Consider the following 17226-nt stretch of genomic DNA (forward strand, 5'->3'; position numbering starts at 1 on the left):
TTTCAGATGGAGGTTAACATGCATAATCTTAAAAAACACAAGTAATTGATATTGCCCAAACGTTATATGCTTTGCGTATTTTTTACTTCACCTATATATTGGCTAGAAAGAAATCAACTCAATGCTCAGCCTGCTCTATGCTTCTCATATGTCTTTATATTGCTCCAGGTTCTTGGTACATAGTACCTTAATATGCATTACAGAATATTCATTGAGTGAATGAATATATAAATAAATGAAGTTTTGAAACTTTTCTTTAAATAAGGTGAGATGGGATAATTAATTTTTGTACAGACATCTGTCAAACTTACTCTGAAAAAAGAAAGCAGACCATACCACCAAAAATGGACAGTATATAATTGTAATATGAGTGTTTAAAAACTTATATGTGGCAGTCATGGTCATGGAGCCTTTCCTATGCATGAATTAAGGAAATACAGTTAAAATTGTTGGAGAAGTTCTATTATTTGCAACATGCCACAAAGATCAATTTTTAAAATAAAATTACAACTGTTTTTGGATACTGTATTTATTAAATAAGTCCAGTATCTAGGTATTTGCATACCAAATGAAACCTGGGAGCCTTTATAATTTTTAAAAAATTCATCAGCCACTATTTTCTCATACTGTACACACAGTTGAAAGCTAATTAATCTTATTCATTAGTTGAATTTTAAGTCTACAATATCTGCATTATATGAAATTACATTTGTATTTATATGAAATTGCCTATGTTCCAAATTTTAAAGGCTTTAAGGAGAAAAGACAATTCCTGTTTTAGCAGTACATGATTTACATACTTGTGTAAACCAAAGTTAACTTTAAAGGCATTTAAAATGTTCCAAGCCCTCCAGGGTGAGCTTACTTAACAGGTTAATTTATTCTAATATTATATAATCAAAACAGAATTCGGGCAAACTATATTTGAACTGAGATTAACATAATGAATACCTTTAATAGAAAGTCTTATCATTTTCTCCCTACAATTATCAAATGTTCTGATTTAAGTGACAGTCAAACAAAACAGAGGACAATTATAAAAATTCCAAAGTATTGTGAAAACATTATACTTCCATCTTGAGGGGAAAAATCATCATTCCCCCAGGGTGATGAAATGATTTTCAGCTTAAACACAATGTACATATAATAAGGATCATTTTTTATTTTATGTGGTTTTATGATGAAGTATGATTTCCTACTATTTAATAGGTGTCATTGGAAAAGAAAAGAAATAGAATTTGAAATAGTCCTGCAAAGCAGGATTTGAGTGGTAAGAGCTTTCCAAAAAGGTTGGAAGCCACTGTGTCCACAGGCAGTGAGAACTTTTGCAGGACCAGGCAACCCGAGCTCAAGGCCTTTGCCTCACCTCTACTCCCAGCGCAGAGCTAAAGAGGGAAGGAGTAGTATTTCTTTCAGGTTTTTCTTCAGAAAAAATTCAAAGGATATTTATAGCTTAAGGAAAACAAAAAGAAAAATAAAGACTAGTAAAAGACAGGTATAGTAGTGCTTACTTTGTCCAGAAAAATTTATATTTCATTAAAAAACCGGGATGATTTGGGAAGCATGTGTGTATGTATGCTAGTGGTGGGAGTGTGTGTGTGTTTGGGGGGGGGGGGGGTTGGAAGGGGGGAGAGAGCGGGAGAGAGGATTTGCCTGATAATACTCTGAACTTGAATCACGACCACAGTTATAATTAAAGCTGCAACCCTGAGCTAGCTAAGTGTAGCCTTGGTGCCCTCTGATCTTCATTTCAAATGGTCAGTTTCTAATACATAATAGCTTGCTCCCTGTACAAATAAAAAGGAGATTGAGCAAAAATTACATATAAAGTTACTTTCAGGGCTTAACTATTCTAGTTACTCGTAGTTTTACAAAATACTAGAAGAAAATATGCCAAAATGGTAACTGATTATCTTAAAGAAAGTAAACTCTCAGTAGTATTTTCCTTTTTTACAATTGTACAACTTTTCTATAATCCACCTTTACATTAAGTTTATTCATAAAATATCAATGTATAGGATACTGCCATTGATTACTATATAACAAAGTTGTGTTTACTACTTAGTAAACAAGTCACTATTTTTAATTATTATATTAGAAGGGCTAGTTGTACATACTGTAAATGCTGTAGTTGAGGGGACTCCTTTCCTATGAGCATGAAATAATTCAGAGGAGGCCTCACAGTTCTACCTAGAAGATGTCTAGAGTTTGCACCAAGGCTCATGCTCTTCTCTCTGCAAAGCCCTTTCTATGCCCTCGCTCTCAAGACTGCTTAGCAGAGCAACTGAGAACTCAGTATGCACTGGTTTTACGTTACTCATCACTTTATGTCTTCTATTGTAGTTAATTATGCATATGCTTCATTTCCCCAGCCCAAATCATAAACGCAAGAGAGGAAAGGTGTTTATTTACTTTTGAATCCTCCTCATGTCTACCATAGCGCACTGAACCCAGGCACGCAATAAGAAAAATTTGTAGAGAGACTGAAAAAATTCTCTTATCCCACCTCAAATTTTTGCCTCCATTATGGCTAAATTGTATTTTATTTATTAAATTAAAAATTTTAAATATTAAAGAAATGTGCCATACTATATTATGGCCATATCATATTACAGCAATCTTTGAAGAAATCCAGAGAGAATAAACAAAAATAACTTTAAATGCATTAAAGATGAAAGTATTTATTTTTAATATAAAAAATGGCTTAAGTGCTATTGTAATACTTCATATATACATTCATGAAACAAATAGGAATAAGGATAATTAAAGAGAATGTGTCCTCAAAAGCTTATAGAACTACCAGAGAAAGAGATATTTTAAAAATATTATATTTTCAGATGTCTGAAATGTAGTTTTAAATGTAAAATCATTTTAGATAATTTTGAAAAATAAAATTATAAAATAGCTCATTGATTTCTACTTTGAAAAGCTATATTTTGATATGACAAATATTTTTTCACTCTAATTTAGCACAGCAAAATTAAAGTAAATAATACAAAGGTAAACTTATATAAAGAACAATGTAAAATTAGATATAACTTCTATTTTTAAATTAAAGAATATGGTAGACACATAGAATTTAAAAATTATCAAGTTCTTATCTTTTTATTATTATTAAACTAGAGGCCAAGTGCACGAAATTCGTGCACAGGGTGGGGGGCGAGGGGGGTGGTCCTTCAGCCCTGCTTGCACCCTCTAACAATCCATGACCGCTGGCTCCTAACCGCTTGCCTGCCGGCCTGCTTGATTGCCCCTAACCACTCTGCTTGCCGGCCTCATCACCCCTAACCACTCTGCCTGCCTGCCTGTTTGCCCCTAACCACTCACCAGCCTGCCTGATTGCCCCTAACCACTGACTGCCTGATCGCCCCAACTGCTCACCTATCTGCCTGATCACCCTTAACTGCCTCTGCCTGCCTGCTTGATCACCCCTAATTGCCTCTGCGTGCCTGCCTCATCGCCCCTCATTTTACACTTTTATTATTATAGATAGTTGCCTTGCTCCAAGTTTTAAGGACCTGCTTGTCATAGAGATAGAAAAGTTTTAATTTTTACTCTTGATTATGGCAATTAACTAACACAGATGGCCACCAAAATGGTGACTTACCAAAGGGTGTATAGCAAACAGTGCTGTTGAGTCCTCTTCCATGAAAACGTGCATGTGGTGCATTGTATCTGCCTGGGTACATGAAAGAGTGAAGTTTCTGTCTGTCTTTGCAATCATATGAGCAAATTGTGTGAGACCCCAGCCAAGTCTGGTTTGGTGCTCACAGAATAATAGAGCTCTTTTTTTCTTCTTTGCTCCATTGGTGGAGATTTCCTAGAAGTTGCAGGATATTTTCCTTTTAATTTTTCCTCCACACTCTGACTTATGTCTTTCACCTTTGCTTTTCCTCCCTTCCCCCACCCGCAACAGTAACTTGCTACAGGCTCACTTCACTCGAGTGTCTAGGAGATCCGCACAACACGTCTGCCACCAGAACCACGGTTCCCAGCATTCCTGGTGCTCCCCGTGCTCTCGGCTCCCGCTTCTGGTCCAGGGGCTGCCACCAGAACTACAATTCCCAGTATTCCTGGTGCTCCCCACACTCTTGGCTTCCACTTCCAGCCCCAGGCCCCTCTCCACCCCTCCCTCCACATGGCCGGGGTGCCGATACTGGGCTCGTGTTGCTGGGGCAACGCCGCCAGCTTCCTGCCCCAGCCACTATAGGCACCACCATCTTTGTTGTGGAGTGATGGTTAATTTACATATTACTCTTTTATTAGATAGGACAAAAAATGTATAGTAAAATGTGTACAATGTATAGAAAATAGAAAAATCAACCACACTTGCCAGAGACCAATTCCAGCATGTCATAATTTCAAGAGTTTCATCAAAAGGTTGATGAGACTTGGGGACTCAACAGGGTTGAGTCACATATGTAGTCACCTGTTAGAATGGCTGAAGGCATTTCCCCAAACCTGAAAAGGGATTATTCTTGGCTGCCAGACAGCTAAAAGGCATCTTAATCTATATGTTATTGCCTCCTACTGGCCAAACACCTGAACAGCCATAGGCTAATTCCCCCCATTCTGACAATGGACTCTGTATCAAACCCTGACCCTTTGAAGGGTATATCTCTGCCTTGCCTCAGGAAAAGTTGTGTTAATAAAAAACATGGGGTCCTGGGGACGGAGAGAACTTAAGACCTTAGACTTAAGACCTTAGATCAGTGGTTCCCAAACTTATTTGGCTTACTGCCCCCTTTCCAGAAAAAATATTACTCAGCCCCTGGAAATTAATTTTTTTTAAATTTTAATAGCAGTTACTCATCGCCCCCAAATGCACCTGTGGCCATCACCGCCCCCCTGGATCGCTGCAGCACCCACCGGGGGCGGTAGCGCCCACTTTGGGAATCACTGCCTTAGATCTTAGCTCCTTTAGCTAAGCTCCTCTGACCCCCAATGCCTTTCAAAATTACATCTTGTCTCTGGACTCTTTATTAGTCTCTGGACTATTATTTATCATCTACGCACAGCCTTCTCCAGATTCCTGAGCCCTTCTTGATGCTGGAACTAGAACCCCGGCACACACTAAAATAGTTAAAGAAATTATATGGATTCCCAGAATGTAGAGATTAAAATTTGTATATTCTTACACTCATTTTATGCAACTATGTGAATATAGTATACACATCATGCTATTTATAACCTTCTCTCATTAAAATGTATTTTCCATATCTCTCTAAAAGTAAATATCCAAAATATAATTTTAATAGTCATACAGAATTCCATATTATTCATGAATCATAATTAATTAACCAGCCTCCTATTACTGGGAATTTACATTGCTTCAACATTTGAAGTAATTATAATGCTGTTATTGTACATAAATCTATAAGTATTATTTCATTAAGATAACTTGTTATACACACATCACTGAATTCTGAAAGAATGTTTATTATAATTTAATATTTTCTTGATGATTCTAAATAAATTACCATATTTATTGTAGTATACAATAAGATGGTAAGTATTTGCTCTAGGTGCAGAATATCTGAGCTGAAATCCTGGTAGCACCACTTCAATAGCTGCATGACCTCAGACAAGTTATTTAGCCTTTCCCAGACATACTGATTCCTTTCCGAAATGAGTTCAATAATAGCATATATCATATAGATTATGAAAATGAAATGAGAAAATCACATAAAATGTATAGCCTTTAGTCTTATGAAAATGTCTTAACTTTATGTTAACTATGCCATTTCACCAAAATAACAATAGTAGTAGATACTAAGAACTGCTATATAATATGTTAAACTACATATATGAATTTTATAAAATTAGAAATTATATATCCTTTTATATTATATATAAATGAGTGATGAGAATAACATGTTAAAATTATTTTATTTATTCATTATATATACATATATAAATGTATAATATTTTGTTATTCTTGTTATTGTATATTCTTTTACCAATTTATCACACTTTATAAAACCAGTCTCTTTTTTTGTCTGATTTTTTTTTTTTGCTTAAAATATTGCAACAAGTAGTATAAAACCATTGTCTTAAAAGGAGTCCCCCATAAAATGCCCCAAATAACCAAAGAAATATTGAGAAAAACAAAGCTAAAGGCATCAGAATCCTGATTTCAAACTATATTACAAAGCTATATAATTAAAACATTATGATATTTCATAAAAACAGACTCATAGCCCTGACTGGTTTGACTCAGTGGATGGAGCGTCGGCCTGTGGACTGAAGGGTCCCAGGTTCGATTCTGGTCAAGGGCATGTACCTTGGTTATGGGCACATCCCCGGTGGGGGGTGTGCAGGAGGCAGCTGATCGATGTTTCTCTCTCATTGATGTGTCTAACTCTCTATCCCTTTTCCTTCCTCTCTGTAAAAAAATCAATAAAAATATTAAAAACACACACACACACAAAACCAGACTCATAGTTCAGTGGAACAGAATAGAGAAACTAGAAAAAACCTATGCATATATGATCAATTAATTTATAACAAAGGGGCCAAGAATATGCAATGGGAAATTGTGTTGGGGAAGCTGGGGGGACATATGCAAAAGAATGGAACTGGACCACTCACTTACACAAAACACAAATATTAACTCAAAATGAATTAAAGACTTTAATATAAGACTTGAAACACTAAAACTCCTAGAAGAAAACATAGGGAGTAAACTCCTTGCCATAGGTCTCAGTAATGATTTTTTTAATTTAACACCAAAAGCAATGGCAACAAAAGAAAAAGTAAACAAATAGGAGTACATCAGACTAAATAGCTTCTGCACAGCAAAGGAAACCATCAACAAAAGGAAAAGGAAACCTACCAAATAAGATAAAATAATTGCAAAACATATATTTGATAAGGGTTAATATCTAAAGTTTATAAAGAATACATACAACTCAATAACAATTCAACTTAAAAATGGGTAGGTGGGTATATATAGATATTTTTCCAAAGAAGACATACAGAGACATACAGATGGCCAACAGGTAGATGGAAGGTGCTCAAAATCACTAATCATCAGGGAATTCAAATCAAAACCACAATAAGATATCAACTCATAACTGTCAAAATGGCTAGCATCAAAAAGTCAAGAAAAAACAAGTGTTGGAATAAATGTTGAGCAAAGCCAAGTCTATGTACTATGTAAATTTGGTTCAGCTACTATGGAAAACAGTATGGAAGTTCCTCAAGAACATAAAAACAGAATTACCGTATGGTCCAGCAATTTCACTTCTGGGTATTTATCCAAAGAATATGAAATATATATATATCCCCCCCCTTTCCATTGCAGCATTATTTACAATAGCTAAGACATGGAAGTAACCTAAGTGTTAATTAACAAATGACTGGATAAAGATGCCCTTAACAAAGAAAATCAAAGGGACATTGCAAAACATGTAAGTGAAGGCTGCTGGCAGTTTATAGCTGGTAAAAAGGGAGAGCAACAGGTATATAGCCAAGAAACTTTTCAAGTCCAGTTGAATTTAAAATATAGTTTTCAATGACTACATTATTTTCCTCAAGCAAGCAGATACTTCATCAGCAGACCATAAATAAATAAAAAGTAAAATACATGGAGCTTCTTTCAGATTAGGATAATCCTCAAAGAATGAATTCAAAACAACTTAGTTCTGACAAGAGTAATAAATGTTGATATTCTAAGGAAAAATCAGGACAAGTCAGGATAAAATGATGAATAGAAATCTAAGTAACTGCTGAGATGAAAAGTTTTTAAAAGTATAAAATATAAAGCAGAACATGTAGCAGCTGGGTTATATCCACAGTAAATCCAACATATTTGATTACCATATCTTATTTTGAGTTCCATAACTTAAAAGAAATTAGAATTTTTCAGAAATACTTAGAAATTCCAAAGACTTTAAGGATTAGAAAGAGGGCTTCTGAAGAATAATATTTTAAGTGATCAATTTTAGAGAAAAGACAGATTCTTATTAATCAATGCATACCCTTTATTTTGTGGATTGTGAAAAAGTTACAACTGTAATGAATGCTACATAAGAAAAGAAAGTCTTATATTGCAAATTAGAAAATTCTAAGAGAGGAGATCATCAAATATCAGTCTTGACTGTCAAGGACAATTGCGAAATTGCCAATTTTTAAAGATGGGATTATCGCTTGGCTAATGCACATCAGCTCTTGCCTGAAAGCAGCAGAATAAAGTCAATGCCATAAAAAGACACCTTATACTTTTTTTTTCCAACGGGCAACAAAACAGTGATTAGGCCAGGAAATCAGGTCCAGTATTAATTACATAAATTAAATAACCATATGTTATAAAGGTAAAGAAAATTTACTATATCAAGTAAATGATATATGAAAAATAAGTGCTAAGAAATCAGAGGTCTTTGCTCATTATTCAGGATCTGGACGAATTAGAAAAACTTACAATAACATGGTTTCAGTCAAGAATGGACCATTAGTTTAAATAATTTAATCATTCATGTGTATTCCCTAAATGATTTCATTGAAAGATAATGGCTGACCTACCCCTTTCAAGGTATTCCCATTACAAATCCAGTTCTTTAATATAATCTAAAGCTTCCAGGTTGAAAATCCACCCAAATCACAAAAACTTTATGGAGGAGAGAAACAAGTTCAGTGTATTTCAGACAAGCCAGAAAACCAGGGGAACTCAAGGAAAGACAAGAGATAAGGAAGGATGACCAAAGACAAGTTAAAAGATGAGCTTCCCATGATAGCCTTTCCAAAAATAAGTTTGACAAGGCCAATGTTCCTGGAAAAAATATGTAAAATATTATTTTATATTGTGGGTATTTAAGATGATATGATAACTTTATGATTCAGAAGAAAAACTTTGTGCCTATTAATCAATTTGAAATGATTGCGGCATTCCAGTTATATTCAAGCTACCGTGCTAGGGATTATGGAATTTACTGAATATTTTTACAGTATGCTTGGCCCTAAAACTATATAAGTTGTTAGAAAGTCATTCCATTTATGGAGCATTCAATAACTCTGTTAACTACTCCTCAGTTCTTGCTGATGATACATTTCTAAATCTACAGAGTAAAATCAATAAATAGGAGGCCCTACATTGTGGAGTATTAATGTTGGAACACATAATAAATTCCCAGAGCTATCTTCACTAAAATGCTATAGTCAAGGAGTTACTGAGTTTCAGAGAGCACTCTGTGTAATAGACTGATCTTTTTCAAGGCAAATGCTGCAAACTCTCTTGTCAATCAATTTAATAACAACTGTAATTCAAAAAGGTGGTCACTTGCTGAAAAGGGAAAATATAAGTTTAAACCCTCCAAAGATGGAGTCCTCAAGTCACAATGTAATGCCACTTGCATATAGGCTTTATATTTATTTTATTCGAACCAAATGTTCACAAACAGGCTCTAAACAGTGAACACAATTAAAAAAAATGATATGGTTCATGTTCTGGTAATTTTCAGGTAGAAAACTGCAAAGAGAAAATAATTGCAACCAGAGTATTGATTCATTTTATAGAACCTAAGGACTTTGACATTCATTTTCACAATTTTCTTGTTTTCTTTCCCCTCTCTTCTAGGCTATCTATTAGAACTGAGCACTTAAATATACTTTTATATTTACTGGCCCAATAAGAGTGCATTAAATTTGTGACTCTGTAGTAAGTTCTAAAATGCTAGTTTTAAAGCTTAAAGAGAAATCATCTTGCAAAAATATTATCAAAATACAAATTTCCCAGAAGGGAGGACAGGGGTAGGTTAGGAGGTGGGAAGAGATCAACCAAAGAAGTTGCATGCATGTATCCATAATCCATGGACCCAGAGAATAGTGTGGTGAAGGCCAGGGGCAAGTGGTTGAGGCAGGCTAGAAGGAATCAGTGGCGGGGGCGGGGCAGGGGGGGGGCAAAGGGGACATATGTAATACTTTCAACAATAAAGATTGAATAAACAAATAAATAAATACATAAAATGCCAGTTTTAAAACTTAAAGAGAGATCATCTTGAAAAAATATTTGCAGAGAAAGACATTGATGTGAGAGAAAAATACTGATCAGTTGTCTTCCGTACGTACCCCGACCAAGAATTGAATCCACAATCTAGGTATGTACCCTGACCAGATTTCAAAATACAGATTTCACTATCTTGGATCTTTAAATTTATGTTTTCAGCTTTATTTTTATTATTATATTAAAGTACACATGAAAACTGCACATATTTAAAGCAGATAATTTAATGAATTTTGAAATATGTGTACATCCATGAAACCATCACCACAATCAAAATCATAAATATTTGTTACCCCCACATTTTAGAATTCATCATGTCTCACTTCTACTCCCATCCCCCATTCCCAGATATCCACAGATGTGTGTTTGTCATATGGTTTAGTTTGTTTGCATTTTCTAGACTTTTCTGTAAATAGAATCATACACTTGCACTTCTTTCTTAAAAAACAAATCTGGCATCTTTCATTCAGCATAATTCTTTTGAGATTCAGCCATGTTATACGTGCACCAATAGTGTCAATAGTTTGTTCTTTTATATTGCTGAGTAGTATTTTGCATGGATACATCACAATTTGTTTGTCCTTTCACCTATAGATGGGCATTTGAGTTGTTCTTAGTTTGGGTTTTTTACCAAAAATGTATCTACAAATACTCATGCATAAGTATTTATATGGACACATACTTTCTTTTCTCTTGGGCAGATTTCTAGAAGGGCTGGGTCATATAAAAGGTATATATTTAACTTCTTAAGAAAGTGTCACACTAGTTTGCGAAGTGTTTTTTACCATTTTACATTTGCAATGGCAAACATTAGAATTCCAATTGCTGCACATCCCTGTCAACACTTGGTATGCTGTTGTCTTGTTCATTTCAGCCATTACAGTAGGTGTGTAGTGGTATCCCATTGTGGTTTAATTTACATTTCCCTAATGACTAATAAATAATGACTAATAAATAACAGGGCAACTTTTTTTTTAACTTGTTTGCTATTCATATATATTCTTTTCTCTTTTTAGTTTGTATTTATTTTTTAAATTTTATTCACAGTAATAGTCACTCTTTTTGGTACATAGTTTGTTTTGACTAATTTTTAGTCAAGAGCCATGTAATGCTGCCATGATCAAGAGAGAGAGAGAAGAGGGGAGGGGGGGAGGGGAGGGGAGGGGAGGTTAAGGGAGGAAATTTAAGTTAAATTTAAATTAAAAAACATTGATCAGTTGTCTCCCATACATACCCTGACCAGGGATTGACTACACAATATAGGTATGTGCCTTGACCAGGAATTGAACCTGCCACCTTTAGGTACACAAAACCATGTTTCAATCAACTGAGCAACCCAGCCAGGGCCTTATATTTGTTTGTTTTATATTGTTGACTCGATTACAGATGTCCCCCATTTTCCCACTCTTTGCCTACCTCCACCTAGCCTTATAGTTTTACTTCTTCCAAAGTGTCACAGAAATGGAATCAATATGTAGCTTTTGAGCTAGGCCTCTTTCACATGATGTGATGTATTTAAAATACATCCATGTTGTTGTGTGTATCAATAGTTCATTCCTTCACTTCTGAGGAGTATTTCATTGTATAGATTTAACAAGCTTTGATTATCCATTCACTAGTTGAAGAATATCTGTGCTGTTTTCAGCTTTTGGCAATTATGATTAAAGGACTCTCAACACTTGATAAAAATTTGAACAGTCACTTCACTAAAGAAGACATATAAATGACAAATACATGGAGGGATGCTTAATATCAGTGAGAGTAATGCAAATTAAATCACAATGGAACACCAATTCATAGCTATTACAATGACTAAAATTAGAAAGACTGGTTTATCCAAGTATTGATGGAGCTGTGGAGCTATTGCAACTCTCACGTTTCTGCTGAGGAAGAATATGAAATGGTATAACCACTTTAGAAAACAGTTTAGTGAAGAGAAAAGCAAAAATATTTCTAAACAAAGTTCAATATATGAATGTTAATAGCAACTTTCCTTGTAGAATCACTTTAAAAGAACAACAATTCAAGTGTTCATACTGTGAATAGATGAACACAGTATGGTTCCATTATTCTAGTGGAGGCACCAAAGTATAAAGCAACCACTTTTTAAAATGCAGGTATAATACTTAAGATCTAAAGAGAATATGTTATACAGAGTATGTATCACCTCATATTATCTAAGTGACAAATTAGAGTTGTATAAAGAATCATTTCTTTTTCACTATAAAAGGAAATAATATGGTTCAGTATCTTACCTATATATTTGTAGCCTTCTTCCCCATCTACTGTGGGTCTTAGCCAAGTTGACCTAAGTCGCCTATTATCTTTCACATGGGCACCTTTGGGAGGATAAAGTGTAAATAACATTTCAACAGCATTGGACATCGTGACGATTTCAGAATATTTTTCACGGTCATCTATAAAAAAAAAAAGAGGGGGGATATTAATTTTTTAGACCTTCTTACAAAATGCCTAAAGTGATTCTTTTAAGGGATGCAAATTAAAACTATTTAATAATTTGAGTGCTAATGATTATGTTAATAACATGGGTTTTCTATAGCCAAAGATACTTCACCAAAAACCTTACTGTTCAGATCATTCCTAGCAAAAATTAAGAAGTAAGGGGTTTACTAACAGGATCTTCAAACACTATCAGTTAAAGCAGTTTTATTAGTAGCTATAGAAAAAAGTAAGATACCAATGAATAGCATTTATATTCTTTGTACTATAGCATAACCCTATATATTTTGTAATTGCCATTAAACAATGAAATCTGATTAACTAGGCAAAAATGTTGAGTAAATGTAGAGTTCTATAAACTGAAATTGCTAAAAGGATTAATATTCCTAGGCTGTGATCTAGTAATACATATACAAATATTTATATAGCACTATATACTGAGGAGTTTTCCAAATGCTTTAAAAGATTATCACATTTAATTTTCAAAGTAAATCTATAAGGTAGATCCTATTATAATTTCCATTTCACATGAAGAATTTGGGGCCCAGATAAATTAAATAACTTGCCTAAGTATTTTAGTCTATAAATGATGCAATTAGGATTTTAATTAGCAAAGGAAGCTCTTATTTGCAAACAAAAGCTTGTCAACCAAACTGACCTGTATTAACAAGTAGATGAGAAACTAGAATTAAAAAATAATTTGAATAGATGGAAAAAATCTCTGGTTTATGGCCTTTGGGCCTCCAGTTTATAATTTCAGTGTGTGCTTGATAAGCCACTGTCCTAAAATTCAATAAGGCAGGCTCATGAACAGTTTTCAGTCAATGTGATTAACCTAGAAACATTTAAAGGAAAAGAAGTACTGATGTGAATCTCCATGAATAATTCTGTTGCACCTTCTTTCCTTCCTTCTCCCTCCCTCCCTCCCTCCCTCCCTCCCTCCCTTCCTTCCTTCCTTCCTTCCTTCCTTCCTTCCTTCCTTCCTTCCTTCCTTCCTTCTTTATTTCCATTTATTTTATTAAATATCATATTTTGTGGCATATAAGTAAAGGCAGTAAAACATAATAATTGAATTATTAAGAAAGTAGTTTTGGCCTTAGCTGGTTTGGCTCAGTGGATAGAGTATCGACCTACAGACTGAAGGGTCCCAGGTTTGATTCCAGTCAAGGGCACATGCAATCAATGATTCCCTCTCACCATTGAGGTTTCTATCTCTCTCTCCCTCTCCCTTCCTCTCTGAAATCAATAAAAAAGAAAGTAGTTTTTCCCTGGCTGGTTTGGCTCAATGGATAGAGCATCGATCTGCAGACCAAAGGGTCCCAGGTTCAATTCCTGTCAAGGGCACATACCTTGGTTGCGGGCTTCTCCCCGGCCCAGGCCCTGGTTGGGGAGTGTGCAGGAGGCAACCAATCGATGTGTTTTTCTCACATTGATGTTTCTCTCTGTCTTTTCCTTTCTCTTCCACTCTCCCTAAAAATCAATGGAAAAATATCCTCAGGTGAGGATTAACCAAAAAAAGAAAGATTTGTTGGTGGGCAGTATGACAGGTTTTAACATATTGCAGTGGATGGCGAACCTTTTGAGCTCGGCGTGTCAGCATTTTGAAAAATCCTAACTTAACTCTGGTGCTGTGTCACATATAGAAATTTTTTGATATTTGCAACCATAGTAAAACAAAGACTTATATTTTTGATATTTATTTTATGTATTTAAATGCCATTTAACAAAGAAAAATCAACCAAAAAAATGAGTTTGCGTGTCACCTCTGACACGCGTGTCATAGCTTCGCCATCACTGACCTATTGCCTCACTCCACATCCACCTTCATTGTCCTGCTTGTGAGAATAGGGCACAATGTTAAGGATCTTCTGTGGAGGGTAATGTCAAGTAGAGAATGAAAGTGCTCTTCCTGGTGCTGGGTGCTCCCCTGGCCTGCTCCGACAGTGCACAGTGGGCAGCAGTGCAGGGTAGCTTCTGGCCATGTCACCTGACTCCACCTAGGGCTCCCTACATACACATTTTGGGAACTTCCTAGTGAGTTCTCTGGTGCAAACCTTCCCCACGAATGAGTTCCCGGTGGGTTCTACAATGTGACACCTTCCTCTGGACAGTTTCCCCAGGACCCCAGAAAGTGGCTTCCCTGTGAGTCTTACCAGCATGAAATGTCAGTGAACTTCCCTGCCGTTCACTGGATCACAGCTATGCTCTCTCCAAGAATATCTGGATCCTAGGTGAACGGTGAGGGTAGGGGCGCTCTTTAAAATGTGTTTTTTCCTTAGGTGCTCTGCCTCTGACCTAGAGATAGTGACCACTCCCTAAATCAGCTCTTCTCAATTCCTAGGATTCCTTTTATCCTTAGTAGCCAATCATAGTTACTCTAATCCCTATCATAATTAATAATTCTTAATATTAAACCTTACCTGCTCAAATTACTGTGTAGTTTTTCTATTTCCTATTTTGACTCTGAGTAATACAGACAGATTTGGGGTCTATATTTTGAACCACTATTAACATCCTGTGAAATATTAAATGCATCAATTTATCTTCAGGTGATAATATTGACCTCATATGGTTATTGTTAGAATTAAATGATATAAGATATATAAAAGATTTATACCACCATGTCCACAAGTAGTAAAGAAATGTGTTACTAGTTTTCATCCAGTAAATTATCTATATATATAAAAGTCTAAGTGACCGGCTGACTGGCTGATCGGCCAACCAGCCAGTAGCTATGACATGCACTGACCACCAAGGGGCAGATGCTCAATGCAGGAGCAGAAACCACAGGCATGGAAACATGGAACAGACTGATGAATCTCAGAGGCAAGGCGGGAGGGTTGGGGAGGGCGGGGAGAGATTAACCAAAGATCCTATATGGATACTAGAGGCCAAGTGCACGGATTTGTACACCAGTGGGGTCCCTCAGCCAGGCCTATGGGGATTGGGCCAAAACCGGATCTCCAACATCCCCCAAGGGGTCCTGGATTGCGAGAGGCCTCTAGTTTTAATAATAAAAGAACAATAACTATGAGAGTTAGGAAATAAACTAGATTTATGTTCATTAGCTTTAAAGCACTGTATTTTCCATAAAGGCAGATATTCCCATTTCAGGCAAACTAAAATGCCTACACTAAAATATACATAGTTGTAAATGTGGAACAGTCACTTTCTCTTACTGGCTAATCCTGACTGAAGACTAAATAGACACACATGAAGTTGGTGGAGTGTTGAACTTCCTAGGATAACATAATATAGTGATAATTCGAGCATCAAACACACATTGAAGGTTTCTAGATCAGAGTTCTGCTAATGCTACCATCTGCCATCAGGTAACACAAACAGAGCTTTGGAACATATATAAACAAGGCATCATGGCATTTGAATGATTTTACTTTTCTTATAAGATCAAGGTTGATTACAAATAAGCATTTTTCACTTTAGAAAACACAGCTTGCAAAACATGTTCTCTTCTTTTTATTTTATTGCATATGTCATCCCAAGATAAAAACAGGAATTTGATTTTTGTTGCTCCTATTGATCATTTTTGTTACTTATGGAGTACATTCCCTTTAAGACACTGCTAAGTCAATATTGCCACATTGGATTTAGATGTAATAATTCTGTTCTAAGAACTCAAAAAATTAAGAGCTCTTCCTTATCTCTTCTTCCCCAAGCCACATATGTAGTAAAAATCTGAAGATCTTAGATGTATGTGTCTAGGGTTCTGTGGCAAAAACTCACACGAAATATCTATTACTCTCTATCGCTCCCTGGTGGCCAAGTGGTTCATTCTCTTCACTGAGAGGTAGCAGCAGTGGTTGAGAGCAGAGGCCTTGGAGCTTCACTGCTTGGGTGTGAATCTGGATCTCCCATTTACAAACTGTGTGCCCTGAAACAAGTTAGCTAACCTCTCTTCAGCCCAGTATCACACACAACCCCCAAGCCCCCAACACACACACACACACACACACACACACACACACGAATTATCTCCACAATACAGTGTCATGAGGACTAAATGGGTTAACAGAAGTGAAGTTATTGGAAGAACACCTAATCTATGGTCAGCATTACTTACGTTAGTTATTACTATCATTACGATGCCCTTCATTTAACAGATGCTGGTACATACAGCCTCTATTCTATTTAGATAATAATAGCAGCTTCTTGTCTCCTGACCCATTTTGCTTGTGCTTTAGACAGGCAAGTGGAAAGGTGGGTGGGCGGTCATCCTGAAGTCATTGCCCTTCCTAGTCATTCCTATGCTATTTTGGATGCTCTAAGGGTCAGTGGTTCCTGTTGAATATTCATCAACATCTTGGGGAATTCTACCACTTTTAAAAGATTTCTGGTTAATCAGTCACTTACAGGCTCCTAGTGGGCATTATGGTGGTTTTCCTTATTATTATTATTAGCAATAAAAATAAAGAGAACATTTTGTTTCATCTAAGACATCACAGATGTTGATGGCCCCATCAGTTTACAGACCACTAAGAAATATAAAGGACGGCCAATTTAGCTATAGCATGCCATTAACGATAGAATGTGGCTCAATTTCAGACATTAAGACATGAAAACATATATCACAGGGTTAACAAAATAGGGCAAAATCTCAGGGTTATGCCTCTCTTTACTTTTTCTCAATTATATTTATTGAAACTTGTGATTGTATTATTGATATTTTTTATTTACTTCAGATCTGTTTCCCTCACAAAACTATTAGTTTCAGGCAGGTAGGGTCCCTGGCTGTTTGCTAACAGGTG

General features: G+C 35.8%; 1 protein-coding gene across 1 annotated transcript in view; it reads right to left on the reverse strand.

Annotated features, from left to right (window-relative positions):
- Positions 1-17226, reverse strand: part of IQCM (IQ motif containing M) — a 259252-nt gene that overhangs the window by 42775 nt on the left and 199251 nt on the right. The window contains exon 12 of the mRNA XM_070416930.1: positions 12256-12417. Within this exon, the coding sequence (XP_070273031.1) occupies positions 12256-12417 (162 nt within the window). The remainder of the gene's footprint in view (positions 1-12255; positions 12418-17226) is intronic.

The sequence above is a fragment of the Myotis yumanensis genome, unplaced genomic scaffold, assembly GCF_028538775.1.
Source record: "Myotis yumanensis isolate MYYU_CA2020_CCGP unplaced genomic scaffold, mMyoYum1.0.hap1 SCAF_5, whole genome shotgun sequence".
In the NCBI taxonomy this organism is placed as follows: Eukaryota; Metazoa; Chordata; class Mammalia; order Chiroptera; family Vespertilionidae; genus Myotis; species Myotis yumanensis.